A 21,595-nucleotide genomic window follows, 5' to 3' on the forward strand; every position below is an offset into this window, starting at 1 on the left:
TATTTGTTAGTATCATCCTTATTTTCATATGTTGATAAAAAGTTTGCAATAAAAAGGGATTTAATACGCAACTACAATGGCGCCATTGAAAGATACTAACAATATAGAATAGACCGACTAAAATCCTTGTCGTCATGGTGATAAAACTTTGTATGAAGCGTTGCTTTTTTAGTTATGCTTTTCCTTTCATCTTGTTATGAACTAATATTATCATTAGTGTAGCTGTGAATTGGTGTAATAAAAAGATCAGATGTTAGCAATATTTGCCGTTGGGTTAAATGCACAGGTAATCCTTACTGCTAAAATACACCTGTTAAAGTTATGCGTATTAAGTCTATGGTGATATATGTATACTTGTTATTTTCTTAAAATATGCATACATTTCTTTATACAGAATATTATGACTGTCCAAATTATCTTTTAAACTGTTGTTAATTATATCTCGCGTGAAACTGATAGCGTTTGAAGTGAGTGATATTGCGACGGAGCACAGGTTCGTTACAAATGTCTGAAATGTTTATGTGTGCTGTGACTCATATCAGTAGGTCTGTAACATATGTGTCAATTAGGTCTATAGAAGACATTTGTAACGAACCCCTGTTGATCAGTGCATTTTTCGGGAGGTTTCGCGAGATCAAAAAATCGCAAAAATAGAACGCAAACTTTTCATCACATGACGACAAATACCATGTGTGTAAGTCGTATCATTAATATGGAGATAAAACGGGGGAAAAAACCCAAATACAGAGATAAACATTATTTGACGGATCAAAACTGTTACCAAGAACTACTCAGAGCAAACAATATTTGTATACAATCATTGTAAATATGTCATACCCTGTTAAGAAGCTCGACATAAGCTGCCTCCGACGCCGGGAGTCGAACTCGTGCCTACCATCACACCGGGGTTCAAACGTTTTTAAACGACTCCTACGCCGACCGGAGTGTCTAATGGTATATGGTATAGTTATTTACCTGTTGTTTTTACTCAGTCTAATCTAAAAGGCCTTATGATCTATGGTTATATTTTGTTCTATCTGTAATCCATATACATTAACCTATGTGTGATAGAATAACTTCTCAATTACAGATTTAGGAAGATTTATTACACTTGTTATACTTCTAACCCGGTATCCCTCCAATGATCAAAGTCAACTGTACGCCAAACCCTATCTTATAATTAGCTGTAATCAGGGGGGAAACAGGTTTGTTGACGCACTAATTTTGCTGTTATTCATGTTCTACGTTTGGAGAAAATCTAATGGTATGATAATGTCCTTTTAAACATAATCTAGTGTTCAGTGGTACATGAACTGATTTATAATTTCTTTATTACCAAAAAACACATCTGTAAACTACATTTATATTGCTTATTACGTAAATGTCATTTTCTGTATTAGCATGTCACCTGCTGATCGTAAATACAATATAGAAACCCGTGTTACGGGACGGTTGCCTGCATTCCTCGTTCAGAATCAGGGACATTACGATATGAATTTGGTAAGTTTTAGTTTATTTCTAATATCATCTGGTATGTAGTGTAGTTACATTTCTAAATGTTATCCTTAAACCAACTAAAATACTTTATACATTTTGCGTAAAGAATCTAACAGAATTGATTTTATGGACATGTTTAGAAGAAGCAGAAAACTAATACATTTGTGCAATGGCAAATTTCCACACACTGGTCAATTCTGGACTTAGGATCAAGCAAATCAAAATGGCCGCCATACGGAACAAATTGTTGGGGAAATGGTGACATAATGAAGAAAGTTTGTGTAACATTGTCATATTTGCAACAAAGTTCTGTAGCATAGTAACAAAACCTGTCACGCTTTCCAAGAACAAGCTGATAGTTACAGGTGTACGTTTGTTCCAAATAAGCAAGGATAATATTTACTGATATCATTTTACCTTATTCATACAGTTGGACTAATCTTCAAGTTTGCTCGATACAGGTGCCCATACTAAGGTTTAGTTCAGTTAAGATTTGTTACGCTTTAAACAGATACAAATCAGAGAAAAGGCTTGATGAGACACTAACTAAACACTTTCACTATAATCTTGTCCTTGTTCTATCCAAATATGCAAAAAAATCACCTTCATCGTTATTCGATTTTAAACCACTAAAATTAGACGATGAACTCATCTTTCATATTTAAACAGTACACGAAGAAGTAGCACAGTGTTGTCTGTTTAAACGTGCAGCCAGAAGAAAAAAGAAAATCATGAGATTTTAGAAGCTTTATTATGATTACTTCTTGTTATCATTTTGATCCTTATAGGACGTTTTTAAATATATGATCCTATTTAAGATTACGGATCAGTGTCTCTAGTGACTAAGCAATATCGGTGTAGTAGCTATCGATATTGCACAGGTATACAACGTGTACTGAACATATACATATTACTCACAGTTCACTGTCATAACGTTTACAGAGTAGGGGAGGGCAGAGCATGGACATTGATGTGAAACTGAAGCATTTTGATTAATAGAATCTTCCCCTCCCTTGCGGGTGTTCAAGCTGATTAATCAGCTCAAGGGTGGAAGGTTTCTTTGTTACACCCTAAAGATTGTGGATGATTATATTTCTCCTATTATCCAAATACTATGCTCAAAACCAAAAGTGTTCAGCATTGGTAATCTGTTTGTTACCTTCATTCACGCATGACCTCTTCCGTCAAGAGATGATTATGACGTTATATCTGATTGTTTCCGTGACGTCATTGTATTGATTATTTCTGCATGAGATGACTATACACTAGAGGTAACAGAGATAGTATACAGGTAAAACAGGAGACTATTTAGTCAAAGGTTGGATACATTTTGATGTTGCTTTTGATGCATTACGCATATTAGTAACGACATATTGATGTAATTATTAAAATTAATTTCAATCGATTGCAATTGTCTAATAATGTATTGAACGGTTTGCCCAATACGTCATTTGAATAACAAAGCCACTGATTGATCAATTAATCAAGGCGGCAATTAAAAGAAATCTGTCGAGTGGATGGCAGCTCTACGCAATTGTACTTTAATTGCTTTTGTCTTTTTGGCACTTATTTCAAACATTTATTTAGGTTGACACATTTTCGTTCAAACTAAATTGGTTTACAAATTCGAAGATTACCGTAATATTGCAAACAAGGCACTACAGTCAAACGAATTGAAATAAGTGTCGTTCAATTAAAGAATGATTTCGACTAACAGTCGGTTCCTTTAAGCATTATCATAAAACGCCGCACCGTATGATCCGTGAGACAATTTTATTGCATTTGATTTGCTCGAAAAAAATCCACTCCCATAGTAGTTAAGCTGTATCATGGCCAAGGAATTTATAAGGTTTGACATCTGATATATATATATTACAAACACCTTGACGATTACATTAAATGCACAGGTAAACGTATATCGTACTTTAAACAGACAGGTTATATTTGCTCTTTAATGCATTCACTTTTTAATTTTCGTTTGAGTTATTATAATGACCTGCTCTGTGGTGTTTCGACTGCAGCACGTCTTGTTACCCGTTCTCGTAAGAGAGAGCATACCAAACCACTGTCATAGTCACTGACTGATTTCCTGTATGATACAGACAGTAGTAAAAAAAATTGATTTCCACACACAAGACACTGGATAGAACAATTCCTTAATATAATCATGAGCTTGTCGACAAACACTTTACATATCACTCGTCATGATCACTTCGATTGGGCATAGAATCTTTGTTCTGCTTTCCAAAAATTGTTATTGTGGCACTTGTTTACCGCTGTTTCGACAAACTTCCAGTAACTTTGCAGAATAGTCAATCCTCTCCTACAAGAAAACCCTCTCCTCACTCGATGAGAGTGTTAAGTATAATCTGTTTATACCTGGTTGTTTTAAGTAATTTAAAAATAAGATTTTCTCTTGTAACAGCTAAGGTGTATGAGGGGAAAACTGTCTTACTGGCAAGCTAGCTTTTCCAGTGATGCGGTGTATAACCCGGCGACCCGTTCCGTTTACTAGTTCAGCTACGTCGAGTGTGTTCAGTAGTTGTATGGGTGATCCTCCGCACGTTACATTCGGTGGTAACGGTGGGACTCTGTGTGATCATGTAAGGCAAGTCTCCGTTGGTAAGGGAAGGCGCATTGACCCAGGCCAAGTCTCTGGACGAGACTCTTCGAAAGGGGGAGGGGGGTCACCTATCCAACCATTGACCACGCTCAACTTTGCTGAACTAGTGAGCGGGTCGCCGGGTTAAACCGCATCACTGGTAAATCTAGCTGGCTAGTAAGGTAGTAATAGTATAAGTAAACCATAATTCGAACGAACTCAAATCGATAACACTATGACAAAATACGAACAAAGGAATTGTAATATGGAGACACTTGAAGACGTACAATGTACAATGATAATAAGAACAGATGTTCCGGAAGGGTAAGCGTCATCTGCTTCACCAACGCACTTGTCTTTTAAATATAGGTCAAATCAAAGCTAAATATAAATAATGTCACGCCCTCACATCGAGAACTCGGGTAGTGACAACGAAATCACTGGGCTCTCTATAGCCCTCAACCAAAACCTCTTTATATATTGCAAACATTCAGCTGAACAAATATTATTTGTAAAAAGTGGATTTACTGAAGATGCTAGATTTCTTTCACGTTGACCTTTTGAAATAGACTTAACATGCTATAGCATCTATTCATGAATGATTGCAGTTTGATAAATACACATGATAAAAAGACACCCGTTTGAACTTGATTATCTTGTATGAAAGAAAGTAAGAAATCCTTTCATACCAATCATTTTTGATAAATATTTGATTCGGTTTCATGTCAATACAGATGTAAGCGTTCTGTACACAGTGCTTAGTATGACGTCTCTATTGCAGGTGCTTGCAGCAGACGACGCCATTGTTATTTTGGGAAATATTTGACATGGCGACCTTGCAAACACCATTTGGAATGTTCGAGTGTGAGAAACAGTCTCTTCGCCATTATTCTAGACAGCAATTAAACCACTTACTCAAACAATGTAACAATTGATTCCTACTCCACCGTCGTGTCGTCTCACAGACATCAGGTGTTAAAATCCGTCTTTATTGATGTATTGATTATAGATACATTTAAGACATGATTCAACACAAGCAGATATTTAATAGTTCTTAGATGTTCGTATAACAACTAAAAATAACAATCGTCCTGTTAGTTTGAAAACCGTGTAAATTGTAAGTACCAAATATTTGACTTCAGATTGGGTATACATAAATCTTTAAAATTGTATAATGTGCAGAAATCTGTAGACATTTCCAAAGGAAAGGGAAGTCTAATTTTATTCTAGTATGCTTATATGGAATATATTTATTAAGTTCCTTTCAACATTCAAGTCCCTTATCAGGTTGGTAAATGTTAACACGCCTCGATGACTATTTTGACATGGGGCTTTATTGATCTAGATATGTTATTGTATTATTGGTCCTCGATTTGCTAGGGCTAATGAAGCCCTAACCATAAACGGTGGATTGATTTAAAATAAACACCTGATGTAAGACAAGGATATCTTATCAGATCGCGAGCTACCTGTTAAAATCCGCGCGGGTACGTATCGCATATCTCGATACACCTGTAGAAGTTATGACGTTTTGATAACATATGTGAATGTCATGGACAATTTGCGACAAACTGTGACATAATGTCGATATTTTGAGAATTTATGCTTTGTTTTGTCGTTGTTACATTATCGATTCTGTCATTGACGCGTTGTGTTCTTTGGTAATTATCAGAAATGCTGCAGTGACTGGCACTTAACAGGCAGAAGAGACTCAGAAACTGCGGCTGGCGAAAACAAGAATTCTTTAACAGCTCCTGGAACTCAACACCTACCAAAATGGAAGACAGGTATGTCAGAAGTATTTTTTCTTCCTTTTAGACTTTGTGGACTATTTACTTGCATTCTTTTCTTAAATTTGATAGTATACTGAATGACTCTGTAAACAAAACTAAAACACAGTTTCGACATATTGTTTTTAAAAACATTGAAACCAATACGGTTCTAAATCTATCAAACTTCAAAATGATGACCTATTTAACAAATTATTGATAGCATTAACATATTTTGTTTAATATCTGAACATTATTGTTTATATATTGTTGAACTAATGTTTGTGCATCGATAAAATTCAAATACCATAACTTACATCATTTGATTGGATGGAAGGTAAAGCATAAAGTCATATAACATAAGTTACAAATATATAATGTATATTCTGCATACAACATCTTTGTACAAACGAACTATTTTCACTGTTGATTTATGTTGTTAAACAATGTTAACTTATCCTTGTCTTAAATATAACTAATACACTAAAGCGTAACTGTCTGTGTAGACCCCTGTAATGGGGGAATAATGACCAAACTTGGCAGGTACTAGATGTTTTTGTATTTGACAACTCCGATAGAAACAAACCGAATGAAGGTTTTTAAATCATGAACTGTTGACGACTGTGTGGAAATTGTCACAGTTGTGGGCAGTCTGTACCCCTAACAATCTTATTAATTACGCAGGTCAATCAACCATAACGTACATACATATCAGTGTATTAGAAACCCTATTTATCACCTATATGTAGGTCAATCAACCATGAAGTACAAAATTGTATGTATGTCTGTGTGTCAGAAATCATGGGTATCAAAGTGTGAGTATAACTCACCCTGTTCCTCCTTTGAATTCGAATGATAACACACTAACAGTTGTAATTATATGTATTTTTTATGAAACCTTACCTTTTTTATTCATTTTTTAATGACATTTTGCATTTTAATAAATATTATTCAATTGTACAATGGTAAAAAAGGTAGTGCTTTCTATATACAAATTCACAGTTTACGCACTGCTATTCAGATAGCAAATAACATTTATCTCCCGATGGATATCGACACATATATAGCAACTCATATATCGTAGAGAGCATGTCAATTATTCATGTGAAGAATGAAGCTACCAACTGATGCTGAATGTGATGGATGTACATTCATAACAATGTATAGGATCAAGTGAGGACTAAAGCACAGAAAATAATTTGTAAAATCGAACGCATTTAAAAAAAGTCTGAAATTGATTTCTAAATCATACGTGTGGTATAACTCTTTTTTATAAAAATAAACACGATATGACATAATTCTGTATTTATCTCCCCTTAGTCTATTGACATGAATGGTACACACGTTTTCCTTTTTTGTTTCGATGTTTTCTCCGTGCCTTTTATTTATTTATTTAAAAACATGTTTTATATCGATTTTAAGTTCACATTGTGTTATTTCATGTGGACGATTTGAAATATATAGTTTTCCTTTCTTTCGTCGGGGAAAAACATTTGAAGCACAATTCATTTCAAGTCAGCTCAATAGAAACTAGAAACAGTGGAGCACAAATCCAACATCAAATGTATTTACAGGATTCGTTGTGAAATCGATATCAAGCAATTATAGTTTTTTTCCATTTTTAAAATTGACATTAAGGTGGTTTTTTTTTTTAGCGATAATTGCATTCTTTCTATCAAGGTGACTGGTCGTCTGTTACGAAAATGACCCTTAAACATAATTACCCAAAGGATCCCAATCATTGGTTATCGATACTCAAGTTACCTTTTGGTCACTACTTGCCCACCAGTTAATACCTCTCATGACTGACATCAAGTCAAATGATAATTGATAATCGATAATTCACAAACGACCCAACTAATTGTCCTTATTTAGAAAATTGCACAAAAATATATCGATTGTGATATTTTTTTCCTGTAGGTATTTTCACACCACAAAAATCTTCAAACATAATGACATACTTTATTTTCCGTTTTCTCCTACCAACGTCAGTATTATCGCTTATCGGTCTATTGATCAAGACATTTTAACTGGAATGTGTGTAACAAGACAAGCTAAATGGCTAATTATACATGTACAAAATTAAACAGAGCATAAATCACGGGATGATTAGGAACAATAATTTAATATCATTTGATTTTATAATTCGAAGTTGAAGACTACTAATACACACGATGTTTCGTATCTTATAGACGGTGTAATTTTACATGCAATTGTCGCTAGATTTATAGGTTTTTGATGTGATATATTATACAGAAACAAGATCAGTTTAGTAGATTAGTCCTAATTGTGGCTTACTTAGTGTTGTACTGAATTAAACTTCTTCGATCTGATGGTGTTCCCCTTTCTTCTCGTTCGATATTTTATATGTATTAACTGATTCATCATGAATAGATTTCCATCCATATTATTCGAGTGCCTAGCATTATATTTTGCAAAGTTGGTGACTGAAAATCTTAAAGATTCCTGTACCGATGTCAAAAACTGAAATAATGCATCTGAAACTTTTCCCCATAATGCTTATAGCTTTCATAAGTCATATATTTGAAAATAAAACAATGCAAAAATAATAAAGACAAAATGTCTAAAAATCAACAATGCAACGGGTCAGACAAGGATTCGAACCTTGGACCTTGGACCTTGGACCTTTGGAAATTATACTGTAGCTCTACCCAACTGAGCTACGTGGTCATCATTGACAAATCACCATTAGATTTAATTCAGAGTGCAAACGAGACTGAGAGGAATTTATTGCTTTGTCTACAATGGGACTGGTATCCTTAGACATCATGGTGGGTGGCACATGCGTGAAGGAAACACTTTACTTCTGAAGCAGCTGGGTCTGTTTCACGTTCGTTCTGAAGCAGCTGGGTCTGTTTCATGTTCTTTCTGAAGATTAATGTGGTTGTCCTTTAGATTTCATCTCTCTTCCTTAAAATTGCATTTTTTCGTACAGACATATTTTATCAACATGTGTTAAGCCTATGACAAGTTTCATATTGGAGTTCTGATGGGAATGCTTCATGTTTATATTGATCCCTCGGTCCAACGAATCAAACTTAAATGACTATAAGCTTGGTAGATATTAATACAATAATGGTGTCAGGCTGTGGAATACAATCACTTAATACTGGGTTGATCTTGACTTGAAACATATTATTTACTTGATGAGCTGAAAGTAATGCTATATCTTCAGTTTGTTATTTATGTGTAGAGTGAATTTCATATTGCATTTGACCATTTGAGATGTTTTGATATTATTTTATTGAAGTATCACGTTACATTATATTTACCAGATTGGAACGGTTTCTGTTGGGATTCTTGCTGTATCGATGCCATTTTGTTTATAATGTTGTCCAATCATGCCAACGTTAGGAATACACAGTATTTTTGAAATAATTGATTAGACTAGAATACAATATTGGTTCCCTCTGTTGTTGATTTTAAAGTAATTTTATGCCGATTTCAATTATTCCTTTAATACAAACATAACGTAAAATAGATGTTGTGTTAATGTGTTATGATTGAAAACATACATAAATAGTATTTTAGTACAGTCGAATCTGAATTAAGAGACTACTATTGAAAAGGCTGACGAGTGGTCTCATAGCCAAAAGTTAACTCTCATTGGATAATTTATACGCAAATGATTATGCTTGAATAGCAAATGGTCTTAATATGATTGTTTCTCAAGCCGTTACGAGTTTAAAATATAGACGATTGCTACACCCATTATCCTAAACGTGTCAGGTCTCCATTAAATTCTATATTATCAGACGTTGTATAATCTAAAGTACTCTGTCCAGGTACTTGTTTTTGGAATGCAGGACAAAGAATTATTATGAAATACAGCTGAATATAACTTGATGTTTTATGGGATAACACACGCCTGGGGCTATACATATCTTGTCCTAGCACGATAGTTATTACATTAGCATATTATGCAACACAAACTGCGGATTGATAGCTTTATTAAATAACAGATAGATTCCGATAGCTTTTTCAGTATTTTAAACATTGCTGATATTTTGTTATGTATAACCACAGATAAATCACAGGCAGACAGTGCATTATCAAGTTTCGAAATTCTGTCATAACGAGGGGGCTAGGGTTGAGGGTGGGTGTGGGGTTTACTGTAGGAAGAAACCGGAGTACGCAGGGAGACTCTTCTTTCAATGATTGAAGTGAGATTTAATTTTATATCCAAGGGCTCTGAAGTTTTACCTTGTCTCGACTTGTACAGCCAATATTAACAACAACAACAACAAAAGATGTTTTTATTTTATTTCCGATAATCGAATGAAATGTATAAATAGAATGAATGTTGATCGGAATTGTAATAAATACAGTTTCCTGACGTAGTCATCAGTCCGTTATGCTCTCTTGTATAGTCGAGCCTCATCAATTCATATAGGTATGACATAATTAGAAAATTGTATGGTATTCCCCCTTTGATCTGTGCATCAAATTCAAGTTCACAATCGTTCATAACAAGTATTTAAATGTTACAAATATGTAACCTCTTATCTACACACAATAACTAATGAAAAAGTCATGAATGTTGTTAGTTCGACATAGGAAAAAATCATACTGTAAAGACAAAATGCCACATACATATGTCATGACTCTTTCATGTCAGGGGTTTGGATAGGGAAATACAACCCGAGGGGTTTTCACAATTGGTGAATCCTGAGGGTAACCGAGTGCTTTGTAACAATTTCAAAAACTCGGGTATGGAAGTTCCCTATCGTACATCATGGGCATCAGGTGTATTTCATTTCATTCCAATGATCAGAAAAAGCGCAGAGGCTCCAAAATGGCGTCGCAGTTTCCGCATGTCGAGATTTGAATGTTCACAAGTCACGTCATTGTTGTCCCTTTGTGACGTCACGCACATGAAATGGGGTTTTAAACAGAAATTGTATACATCCCCTTCTTTCTCTGGACAGATTTGTCATATAAGCATAATTATGAGAGAATATATTTTTCGTAACAATCTGTCCTTATTAAAAAGCAGTTCTTATCTAATTATGAATATATTTCTCACACGGGATTCACGTGTAATAAGTAGTGGTTTAGGTGTGTTCTCGTCACGGTACGCATCAGGACACTAGTGCATACCTGTCCAATTAAAATGTATTTAATATCCTAATCGGCATTTTATTTATGTAGCCAATTACATGCACAAACAACTTTTTTTCTTGAATGTTGTTTGGTTGATACGAATTATAGTCGAAAGTGTTTGCTAAAGGGGTTTGTTGTTGTCCTTGGAATATATTTAAATAACCCGGGCATTAGTTTCTGGTCGTTAACTTCTTGTTCAAGGTCTTCGTGTTATTTGGTTGTTATTCTGATAACCCCATTATGCTTCCATGGTATGCTTCTTTCATATCTTAATTTACTTTTTGTGTTCAATTTGTATGACTAGAGATCAAATATTCGTTAAAGAACATGTGAAACTTCTATATTCCTTTTTATCAATATAAAACATTTGTTTATTAAATATCCATCACTGGTAAACAGCACGTAGCTCTTTAAAAAGTTGAAAAGGTCACACGCTCTAGGATGCACCTCAATGATTATAAAGGCGGGAAACCGTTAGTTTCTATTACCGATGCGTATGAGAAGTCGTCTTTTTGATCAATCATTTATCAATCTTACGATCAAACATTTTCAAAGTATAAAATAGAAACATCCTGTGAAGTTTGGTAGTGGTAATAGGGCGTAGGAATAAGATTAGTTTCCGATGTTTGATAATGGGGTAAATAGTTGTTACCCCATACCTAAACGCCCCGCCAGTCCGAGGTTACTCGGCAATAGCTGATTCGATATTGTAAATGTACTGTGTTATAGCTTAACAATATCACGCCATCTGATTTCAGCTTTAGAAAATGTCACAAACACGGAAGATAGATTGAATATTTATATAATATCCTCAAGTGGACAAGGTATCAGAGAAAACAGTTTTCTTTTATGTCGTTTTTAAAGCTTTAGTACAAAAAGGTTTACAGCACACCTGTAAGGATTCACATTCTTCCTGAAGGAAGACAGGTATCGTAGGGATGACCAAGTTGCATTCGTGCACCATGTTATGTCATGAAAGCGTCCAAACAGGAATAACACAGGGTTAAAGACATTCTCTGCTTAGTATTATGTATGTACAATAGCTTCCATGCTGATAGATGAATGAAAACAGGGAGGTAATTGATCATTTTAATAGGTAATGGATGATATTGATTTGAGTGTAAGCCAAAAAGATGATAATGAGGGGATGTAGGTCTAATAGACAAGAATGAGGAGAGTTTGGTACTGTACATAACAATGATATTTTATTTGAGGAAAAAAATCGGAACAGTTTAATTGAGGTACCATGTATTAAATAAAACATTATAGTTTAATTAGTCATTTAAATTTTGTTTATTAGTTTTAACTCACCAAATCAACATGACTACATATATTTTCTGGGATTAAAACAAATCACAATATTTGTAAAAAAAACACTATTGATTTGAATTTTGACAATTTAACATGATACATTTTCTATTTTATGATTGTAAAAAAAACAACATTATGTATATTTGTAATCGAATTGTGTCCCTTGTATTAGGAAATAGTTTTGTGTGTCTTACTTTGACATAGCTTTTGAAATATCTTTTATGACGATCATCAGTACATCTATATTCACCCATCAGAAATACCTGTGTGGTAAAGTTATATTATGAACTAGGAGCATATGTGGGGTCTTTGATGTGTACTCATTGTGGCTTGTTTCGCAAATAGCATTTCACAGCACTTGCTTTGATTCGTTAGGTTACCCAGTGATTCACATATAATAAGTCTTTATATGTATTTGATCCCATAACTTCTCTTCCACAAAGTGGTTCACAAAGATAACAATGAAACACAATAACCTATTAACGTCCCACACGCATCGGATGTAGTGTTAAACGTAGCGACAAGTGGACATCATAATTGATTTGTTATCGTGAGTTAACATCTTATAGATATAACTATAAATATATATATAACACCTACTGTGCTTACTGTGTTAATGTCCAAACGCCAAGTTAGATATCAATGTGCCAGAATAGTTATAACAATGTCTTAGCTACCCCTGAGCTTTAATTAATACAGAAATAGCATGCCCTATAAAGGGATAATTCAGAACACGAATATAATATATCCTTTGTTTAAATCGGTTTCCTCTGATCCATTGCTTCCTATTCAGATATAATTAATTCCACATTACCAAAAATGACCCCCACTGTATCAGAATCGTGCAAGCATTATAATGATAACTCTATCGATAATAATGCTCAGATATATCACCAAAGGGTACGCACTAGTCAAAAGTGACATACTATTATTGGATTCGTTAATAATAGCCACAAGAAATAATCACCGGCTACCACCAGGTTTAAACGATCTGCGATCATGGATTGTTCCGTTCATTGTTCTTAAAACATACTAATTCACAAGATACTAATATGGACAGCAATCGTTGGATCTCACGTATTCGATAAGTCTTAGGGGAGGATTCTGACGAAAGCACATGGTAAAATTAAAATAGGTGTAATAATTGGTCTCAAGAACGAGTCAGTCTATTGCATCCAGTTGCATCATAGTACGTGTTGACTTCAGGCTTCTAAAGAATTGTCTATATTCTCGGTGCTGCCGACACTAATTACCTATATAGATCTGATGTACCCATTTACTTAAGGTAATAGGATTGTGTCACCATTTCTCAGTAAAAAAATCTTCAAATTTTGTAGTTATATTGCTTTGAAGTAAAGAACATTTTCTACCAAAAACAATTTGGTTGTCAGAATTTTAAGAATTTTAAATGGAAAATTATGTAAAAAGGAGTGAATTTTGAAAAAGAAATGAAAGACACAATTGTTTGCAAAATAATGTCAATAAAAAAAATACTGCCATAGATTAGTATCGCATTAATGTATACCAATTTAATAAATGCTGAAATTGTGTTTCAAATAAATTATCTATAAACGATTAAAAAATGACATTTGTCTGTCTTGAAAAACTTCATAATAGTGAAATAGGTAGCCGGTTTCCTGAAGTACAGAAAAATGGACACATGTGACTCATTGATAAAAAACCTGAATCAATGCCTGAGTCGCTTTGAAATTCTTCAATATTGAAAGAACACACTGTTATTTCAATAATAAACATACAATTTTCATCAGTTTAATATTAACTTTAGATTATGCGGAAATTGTGATACTGTGTCCCTACATTGGATTTTCAACTAGGGATGTACTTCCTATTTCCGTTTATCAATACACTCCAATGACCTTAATTAAGTGGTGTCCTTATTTATAGTTTTTAATCCCATTTCCCCTCGTGTATCTATATTTGCTATGTTTCACGTTATGGTGTTGATAAGTGATTAATACTTTATAAACCAAACTCAACAACATTATTTCGACTACATATCCCCTTTTCCTGAAATCTTATACATATTTTCTTGGACTCGGACAATTTATTCGTTATTGATGATATATCAATTCAATGAATATTTTAATTATATATTTTATTTAAATATGGTTGCTTATGGATTTGAAAATATAATGCATTCAGGTCAATAGCATAACTGAAACTGTGAAAGATCTTAATGTCGTTGATCTTATTCTATATTATATCTATGTCAATTTATTTATACATAAACAGGACTTTATACATAATATGATGACTATTTTGTATTTCTTTATTCCATTTAAATGTGATTTCAATAATGCGCTATATAAAACAGTATTATACACGACGATTTCGTAGATACGTATTTGGCTATCCAGGTCGCTATTAAAACTCAGATAGAACTTTTTTGCATTACCAAGTTTATACTTTGAATCTACGTTCAGAAGGACAAAAGACAAAAGTGCTTTTATTCATTCAAAGTTAAGCATACAATAAAAAAAACGCTGACATTAACGTGTACTTATCTCGGTGTATTACTCATTTTTACAAATACAACGGAAGATTTGGAACAACAATTTACAATGAATCAGAACTGATTAAATCATCGAAGAGAAGTGCTAAAATTTCAAAATACTCGAGCGTTTGACGTAATAACCGGTGTTTTCTTATGATGTGGTCTACCGCAGCCCACAGATGAAGTTAAATACGTGTCCGTGTAGCGTATTTGCTTGCGGCGCCTGTCAATTCAATTTAGCCGCAATTGTTTGATATGTGTAAACTATAATGTTACAAGAATACATGTGAATACGCAACCCTGATACCAGTAATCTCACCACAAGCCTTCACACACAAATGTCGCCGTACAAACCACCTGGAACAAAGCCACCGAATCACTACGATTGGGTTCAAGTAGTAAAAATCAGCAATCAATTCGTAATCTTTTACAATACTATTGGTATAGCCCGTCGTCTATAACATTGTTTACGTACAATACGAACCCTGTGGATGATCGAGGGATATTTAAATATTTGTCGATATAGATCACGCTATACCTACTACGATCAGACCACGAGTTGTGTCTAGATACCCCGAACCTTAGTCTACTGCTGTCGTGATCAGCTTTGTTGTTATTACTAATAGCCTATTGACGTCACGAAATCCCGAGTATGTAAAAATACCTGTACGTATTCTGGGGGTGTGGGAGTTCCGTTTGATTGACAGCTGGAAAATACTAGTCATTGATAAGTAGGGTTATGGTTTTAACGTTACCCTGCTACTTCAAAAACACACCAAAACTTCCGAGTCCCATTACACGTGTGTATTTAAATACAGGATCGTAGCATCATGTTGGTTATTTTACGTTTGCTTTCTTAACAGACAGGTCGTACCTTACTGATTTTATTTGTAAGTATCTTACATTTTATGTACTCGTATGTAATTCGTATAGATATATTTCATTATTGATAATGCACATTTTCTTAATTATATATTTATATTTTTATATTTTTTTGCTAGATAGTATTATATGTTCATTTGATCTTTACTATATCATGCTCATATATTTATGGGGTATTCCATCATGGCTGAATAAGAATAGTTATTTGTCGTACATTTTGTATTTTTAACAACAGTTTTATTTTCACTGCTAGAAATACTGTGTATGTGCCTTATTGACAATAACTTCATGTTCATTACTCGCATAACATATACCTGCAAGGGATAGATTGTACAGAATGATATATTACAGACTTTAAAATCGTGCATCACATATGATCAAAAGATGTTGACAATTTCCGATATATTAGATAAAGTACTGTTGCATGTAACTACTGTGTCCTGTATTTTCAAAACTCGTATCTGTTATCAATATCTCCTTTGACAATATGAGATTTTACCTTGTCGTTGAACCTTTTCTATTCGCACATCATGTATTCATTTTGCTTACATTAATTTTCTCTACAAAAGACGCACATTAAGTGTTTCTATATAGAGAGCTCGTTTTAAAAAGCGGGTTAACTGGGGGACATTCATTTCGATTGGTTAAACGCGGAAGAAAACGTCTCTTAATAAATGTTTCTATTCAAACATGTTGACAAATACTGAAAATATATATTTACGAAATAAACAGTAAGAAGGTCATGTATCGGTCAATATTTTGTCAATTGTTCTGACAAATAGCTTCGTTCACGCGCGCCTTTTTAATGACTCGTTTTGATGTGATATGAGGTTTTAAATGCGTTGGCACACCATGGTTCCATATTATTTCTAAAGGAGTAAATAGAAATATCTTTTTTCACACTCAAACTAATTTAATTTGATTTAATCTGCTTCAGCTATTTTATAGACTTTAATGTGTTATAAGGTTGAGAACGTGCTGACACGTTAATTAAATGAAATAAGCGTAAGGCAAACCATTTACTTAATGAATAAGATTGTTGTTAAGGTTGTTTATATCCTTAGGTTAACCTTGACTGCAGTAGGCCTTCTACTTTACCTTTATACATACAGTGTATCAGTTGGTCTCATGTTATGCCTGCGCACTCTTTGACCACTACAGACGTAAGCTACTGACAAAGAGCAAATCCCAAATCTATGAAACAATGTGTACTTACTTCATTGATGACTAGCGTCGAATAATTCGTGGATTTTATAATTAGTCTGTAAATACTGTGTACAAAAACAAACGATAACTGAGGGAATTTAAATGTATTCTTAGTCAGTTGTTTATTATCTAGATTTTAACTATTTTTTACATATTTCAACTATTTTTTTATTCTGTTTCAGAACTATTTACGACTGGTGTATTGCTCTTTGTTTGAATGGTCCAACAACTGCAAGCCCTTACTTAGGTGAGTTTCTTATTTACCTTTTGATAAAAGTAGAATTTTTATAATACTTGTAATGTTTTCATCGTACAAATTAAACACAGAATTATCATTCATTTTCTTGGTAAAGTCATCTTCGAACTAAAATCAGTTTTCCGTTGACCGACATTGGCTAGCTAGCTTAAGTCAAACCCGAGGTTTCGTCTCCTTTTAAGATAAACCAAAGCGTTTTAACTCCTTTAGAATCCCAGGGATTATGTAAACTAAGCTGAGACTGTTAGTTTGTATTGAAGTATCCTTGTAGTCGCGGGGGAGCATTGATGACATTGACATAATTGCCGCGTCGAGTGTTTGCTTGATCGGATAAGTCGTGTATAGCGACACTATTGCTCTTCTTTAATCCTTTCACATAGTAACTATGATCAGTTAAAATCATTTATCAACATTTTATTAGATTTCTCGCTCAATGGCTTAATGAAAAATCTGTTGGGAAATGTAAAGGTCGTGCTTATCACCGAAACAACAATATTTCGTTGTTACAAGTATTGATTAGTATTACTGAAGCTTATAACTCGGACATGATTCCAGTGCTGGCGAGTTAGTGTCACTGCCCACAGGTTACACTGTGATCTAAGCAACTGTTCTTTATTTGCAGATCCCTTGGGCAAACGTCACGTTTCAGTCGGTACTGAGAGTCCTTCGGACCGACCTTTGTATTCAGTATGCGGGGTAAACTGCTGCTAGCTGGTGGCAAACCCACTGCCTGGACTCACAATACTAGTTATGTTGGTGTATCAAGAATCCACAGTGAAACCAGTCCTCCAGCCTTAGGACGTCGAAGGAAAGAAGATCGCGAATTTAAGGAAATATTAGGTGCCATAGAAAACATGCATCGTAAAGATATGCAATCGTTTAACACCAACCGAAAATATCTGGAGAAGTCCATGCTCGCATACAGTGAGCGGATGAGGGAACTTAACAAAGGGAGACGATCCCTTCCTGTTATCATCACACCAGCTTCCGGTGAGAAACCAGTCCTTCCAAAGAAATTTTCCAATACCATTCGACCGGATGTTGCATCTCCTGCATCAGACTTACTCGGAAGCTCTCGGGAATCTTTTATGTCTTCGAATGGTCATCTGCATTCTCCACTTCACTCTCAACGCAAACTCTCTCCGATCTCAATTTCACGAAATCACATTCGCAAAATGACATTCCATGGAAGTGAAATCGAACGACATTTACTTTCTCCAAATATGCACTCCTTGCGTCATTCCATCAGTGGAACTGGAGGTAGCAAACCCTCAATTTCACTCGAGGGGAACATACGGACTCGTAAGATCAGTACTATTTCTCCACCAGACCAATCGGATATCAGACGGACTAGAGACACGAGATCAACCGATAGTGCCTATGAAAGTTTTAACGGATCAGAGATGGAATACGAACATCACGACAAGCATGAACATAATGATGAAATGGATGTTGATGTACATTCCGTCAGTTCAGTGAAAATTGCGTGTTTTCCTGATATTAACGAGGAAAGAAAGCAAATTAATAGTGTCTTCGGTGTTCATGATGGACCCATAGATCCTACCGAAAAGAAGAAGAAAATGAGAAAGGTTAAAAAACCTTCAGTGGAGGTAAAGGTAAAAAAGAACAAGTATCTCAAACGGGCACGAAAACACGATAAAAGGGAGAAAGAGGATATAGCAGAAACAATCATCGAAACTTACATTGAGGAAGATGACAGGAGAGAAGAAGAAGAGGAAATTGATGAAGAACCAGAGAAGAAAAAGAGAGAGATGTGTTACGGATTTCGCTACTCTCTTGCTATTAAAGAACTTCTCAAAAAACCTAATCCGTTTAATGTGTCCAAAAAGGAAATGGTTTATAAAGTTGAGATGGAAAATGGACGCATAATGAGCACGCTCGGGCCTGCCGTATTGAAAGTAGTAGACGTTGACAGGCTCAATAACATTAGAGGGGTACCTCTCAACATCAAACGTGATGATCCGTCAAATAAACGGAAGAAAGCGGCGGCAAACTTGAGCAGAAGTGTGTCGCGTAATCCTCTTCCGTCTATTTCACGAGGTGTATCAATGGAAGGCAATCAAGAGGACACAGACAAAGTGATAGACTTGCCAGAGAGAATTAAGACTAAAACCTCTCTGTATGAGAAATCTTTTGTGTCTTCACATCAGTCTCCAACCACCGTGATGGTAATCGGTGCTGACGGATAAAAGATTGTGTTTTGACGATGCTGCTGTGAAACGATAACTTCGCAATATTGGTGTAACACGAAATAAACAGTTGTTGTAAAAAGAATCATTAGGCATTATTGACCTATATTTTATCTTTTATACATAAATATATCGATTATATGTTGACAGAATAAACGCCATTTTTCATTATGTAACATTATTTTTTTTTGACATTTGATATACCATATTTAGAATTACGTATAAGTTACTGCAAATGCATTAAATGTCGAGAACTTCAGCCCATTTTCCTCATCGCCCTTTCAATGTATTGATATTCATTTGATATCTTTTTTAATTAAGTTTGTTTTTTTGCAAATATGCAGTTTGGCATATTTTGCTTTAGAAGTCATAATCGTACAATGAAAGCTCTTTGTACAGGTCAAGTAAAGATTAATTCTGCACTTTTTATCAAGTAAGTTTTCCGCATAATTGATATAAGTAAGCTATTATGTAAAACGAACTGAAACATTGTAGTAAAAATATGAACCTTTTTATCATGTTTTCTCCCACAGGCCAGTGTGAGAAGATTAGTGTGATTTTTAACCTTGGTTCCGCTTTATAGCACATTAATGCTTGATGCTTTTGATTTTCTTTATGTTTTCGTATATGTTAGCGCTAAAAGTTTCGTTTTCGTTTATTTCAAAAGAAAATCATTTGATTAGAAGCGTTTTTGTCTAACTGTTGTGGTAGCCTTGCTTTAATGTCCTTCGTTTCGTTTCGCATTTTCGTCTATGTTTTCGTTCGTGTCTGTAGGGATCAATGCTTGTTGATTTTACTGACAATGGTTCATGCTGTGTGGTTATTGAAACGTTGTAAAAGTAGTTAAGATATTTTGTTCTAAGCTAAAAACAGAGTTACATAAAGACAAGAAAAGAATAACAAAAACGTTTCAATAAACATTTCTTTAACATGACCTTTTAAACTGAATTTCAGAAGGACAAAACAAGGTTGCTCTCATCAGCAATATATAAGCGAACTTTGCCACATGTTTGCCATATTGTACAACTATGTACTTTTGCTATGTTAATGTATAATCCGGTATGCCCTCTTTAAAGTATGCAATGGTGATGGGAAAGAATACTAGTTAATTGTAAGATCAATCTATCCAAGCTTAATCGGAGTCTGATAAAGTACCATAGAGGGCTCCTTGTTAGTTATAGATTATCGTAAAACATGGGCCACCTCTATATGGTAACATCTGCTAGGTGAATTAGCAGTTGTTTCGTGGTACCTGCCAATGTAAATGCATTTTTAATGGTAAAGATAAAGCTCATTTGAAACTTTGAAAAGTATTTTGTATAAACATGTATTTTGTTGAAGTTCTCTTTTCAATTAGCAGACTGAGGTCATGACTGTATTTAAAATTTCAGATATTCAAGGTAATACTAATATGGAAATATTGATACATGTTTTAGAAAACTTCGTAAATATGGTGTCATTTGTATGTATCACTGGTCCTTCTAGTCAAAAAATAGTTTAATGCATTCCTTATGATTCTTTTTATGTTTTGTTGATTGTTCGTATGTGATTCCATGATATTATTGACTATTATGTACATTGTGGCATATTTGATATATTTTGTAAAAACAATAAATTATATTATGATACAGTAACCTATTCTTGTTGCATTACTAATAGCACACCAAAGGCAGACATTTTCTCGAAAGACAATTATATCAAATGGTAGGGATAAGAAGAATGATAACACAGGACTGAAAAAGCGCCACAATAATACAGTGTTTGTCATGGATAAACTTTTACAGCTGATCTAGTTCAGAATAAATCTTATAACATAGGATGCTGTGAACAGATATTGAGACTTAACAGCCGTCAACAAATTACACATATAGTCCAAAAATATAACACGCAAAACAAATCGCAGTATTTCACAGTTACGTCCTACTTACATACGCGTATACGTTCATTCTATACAGTGTCATCGTTCATTTACTACTCCATAGCCCTTTCAAAGTATTCAGATTTCCTTATTTCTGGATAAGTATCCGGCTTTTTTTGTTTTTTGGGTATATGCATACTGTGGACCATTACACTACGTAGCTAGAATGGTCTACCTTAAAGGCCTAAATCTACATTGAAAAATACTGTAGACATCATCATTACATCGAGACGGGTATCACACGTTGAACTGAAAACGCTTACCCTTCCGGAACATCTGGTCTCGCCTGTAGTTCTTTATGGGGG

At 34.4% G+C, this 21,595-nt stretch overlaps 1 protein-coding gene across 5 annotated transcripts; it reads left to right on the forward strand.

Annotated features, from left to right (window-relative positions):
- Positions 1-1,421: 1,421 nt before the first annotated feature.
- On the forward strand, positions 1,422-20,999 carry LOC110465578. Of its 5 annotated transcripts, none has more exons than XM_021521501.1 (5): positions 1,422-1,500; positions 5,772-5,886; positions 15,682-15,708; positions 17,089-17,153; positions 17,785-20,999. In XM_021521501.1, exon 5 carries the CDS (start codon positions 17,852-17,854, stop codon positions 19,370-19,372), a length of 1,521 nt encoding a protein of 506 aa, XP_021377176.1. In that variant the 5' UTR covers positions 1,422-1,500; positions 5,772-5,886; positions 15,682-15,708; positions 17,089-17,153; positions 17,785-17,851; the 3' UTR covers positions 19,373-20,999. The 5 variants fall into 5 exon arrangements, with proteins under 5 accessions (XP_021377176.1, XP_021377173.1, XP_021377175.1 ...); XM_021521500.1 differs by lacking the exon at positions 15,682-15,708 and adding an exon at positions 4,881-5,071 and having other exon boundaries at positions 1,445-1,500; XM_021521498.1 differs by lacking the exon at positions 15,682-15,708.
- Positions 21,000-21,595: the final 596 nt, after the last annotated feature.

Source organism: Mizuhopecten yessoensis, unplaced genomic scaffold (assembly GCF_002113885.1).
Source record: "Mizuhopecten yessoensis strain PY_sf001 unplaced genomic scaffold, ASM211388v2 scaffold11091, whole genome shotgun sequence".
Lineage (NCBI taxonomy): Eukaryota > Metazoa > Mollusca > Bivalvia > Pectinida > Pectinidae > Mizuhopecten > Mizuhopecten yessoensis.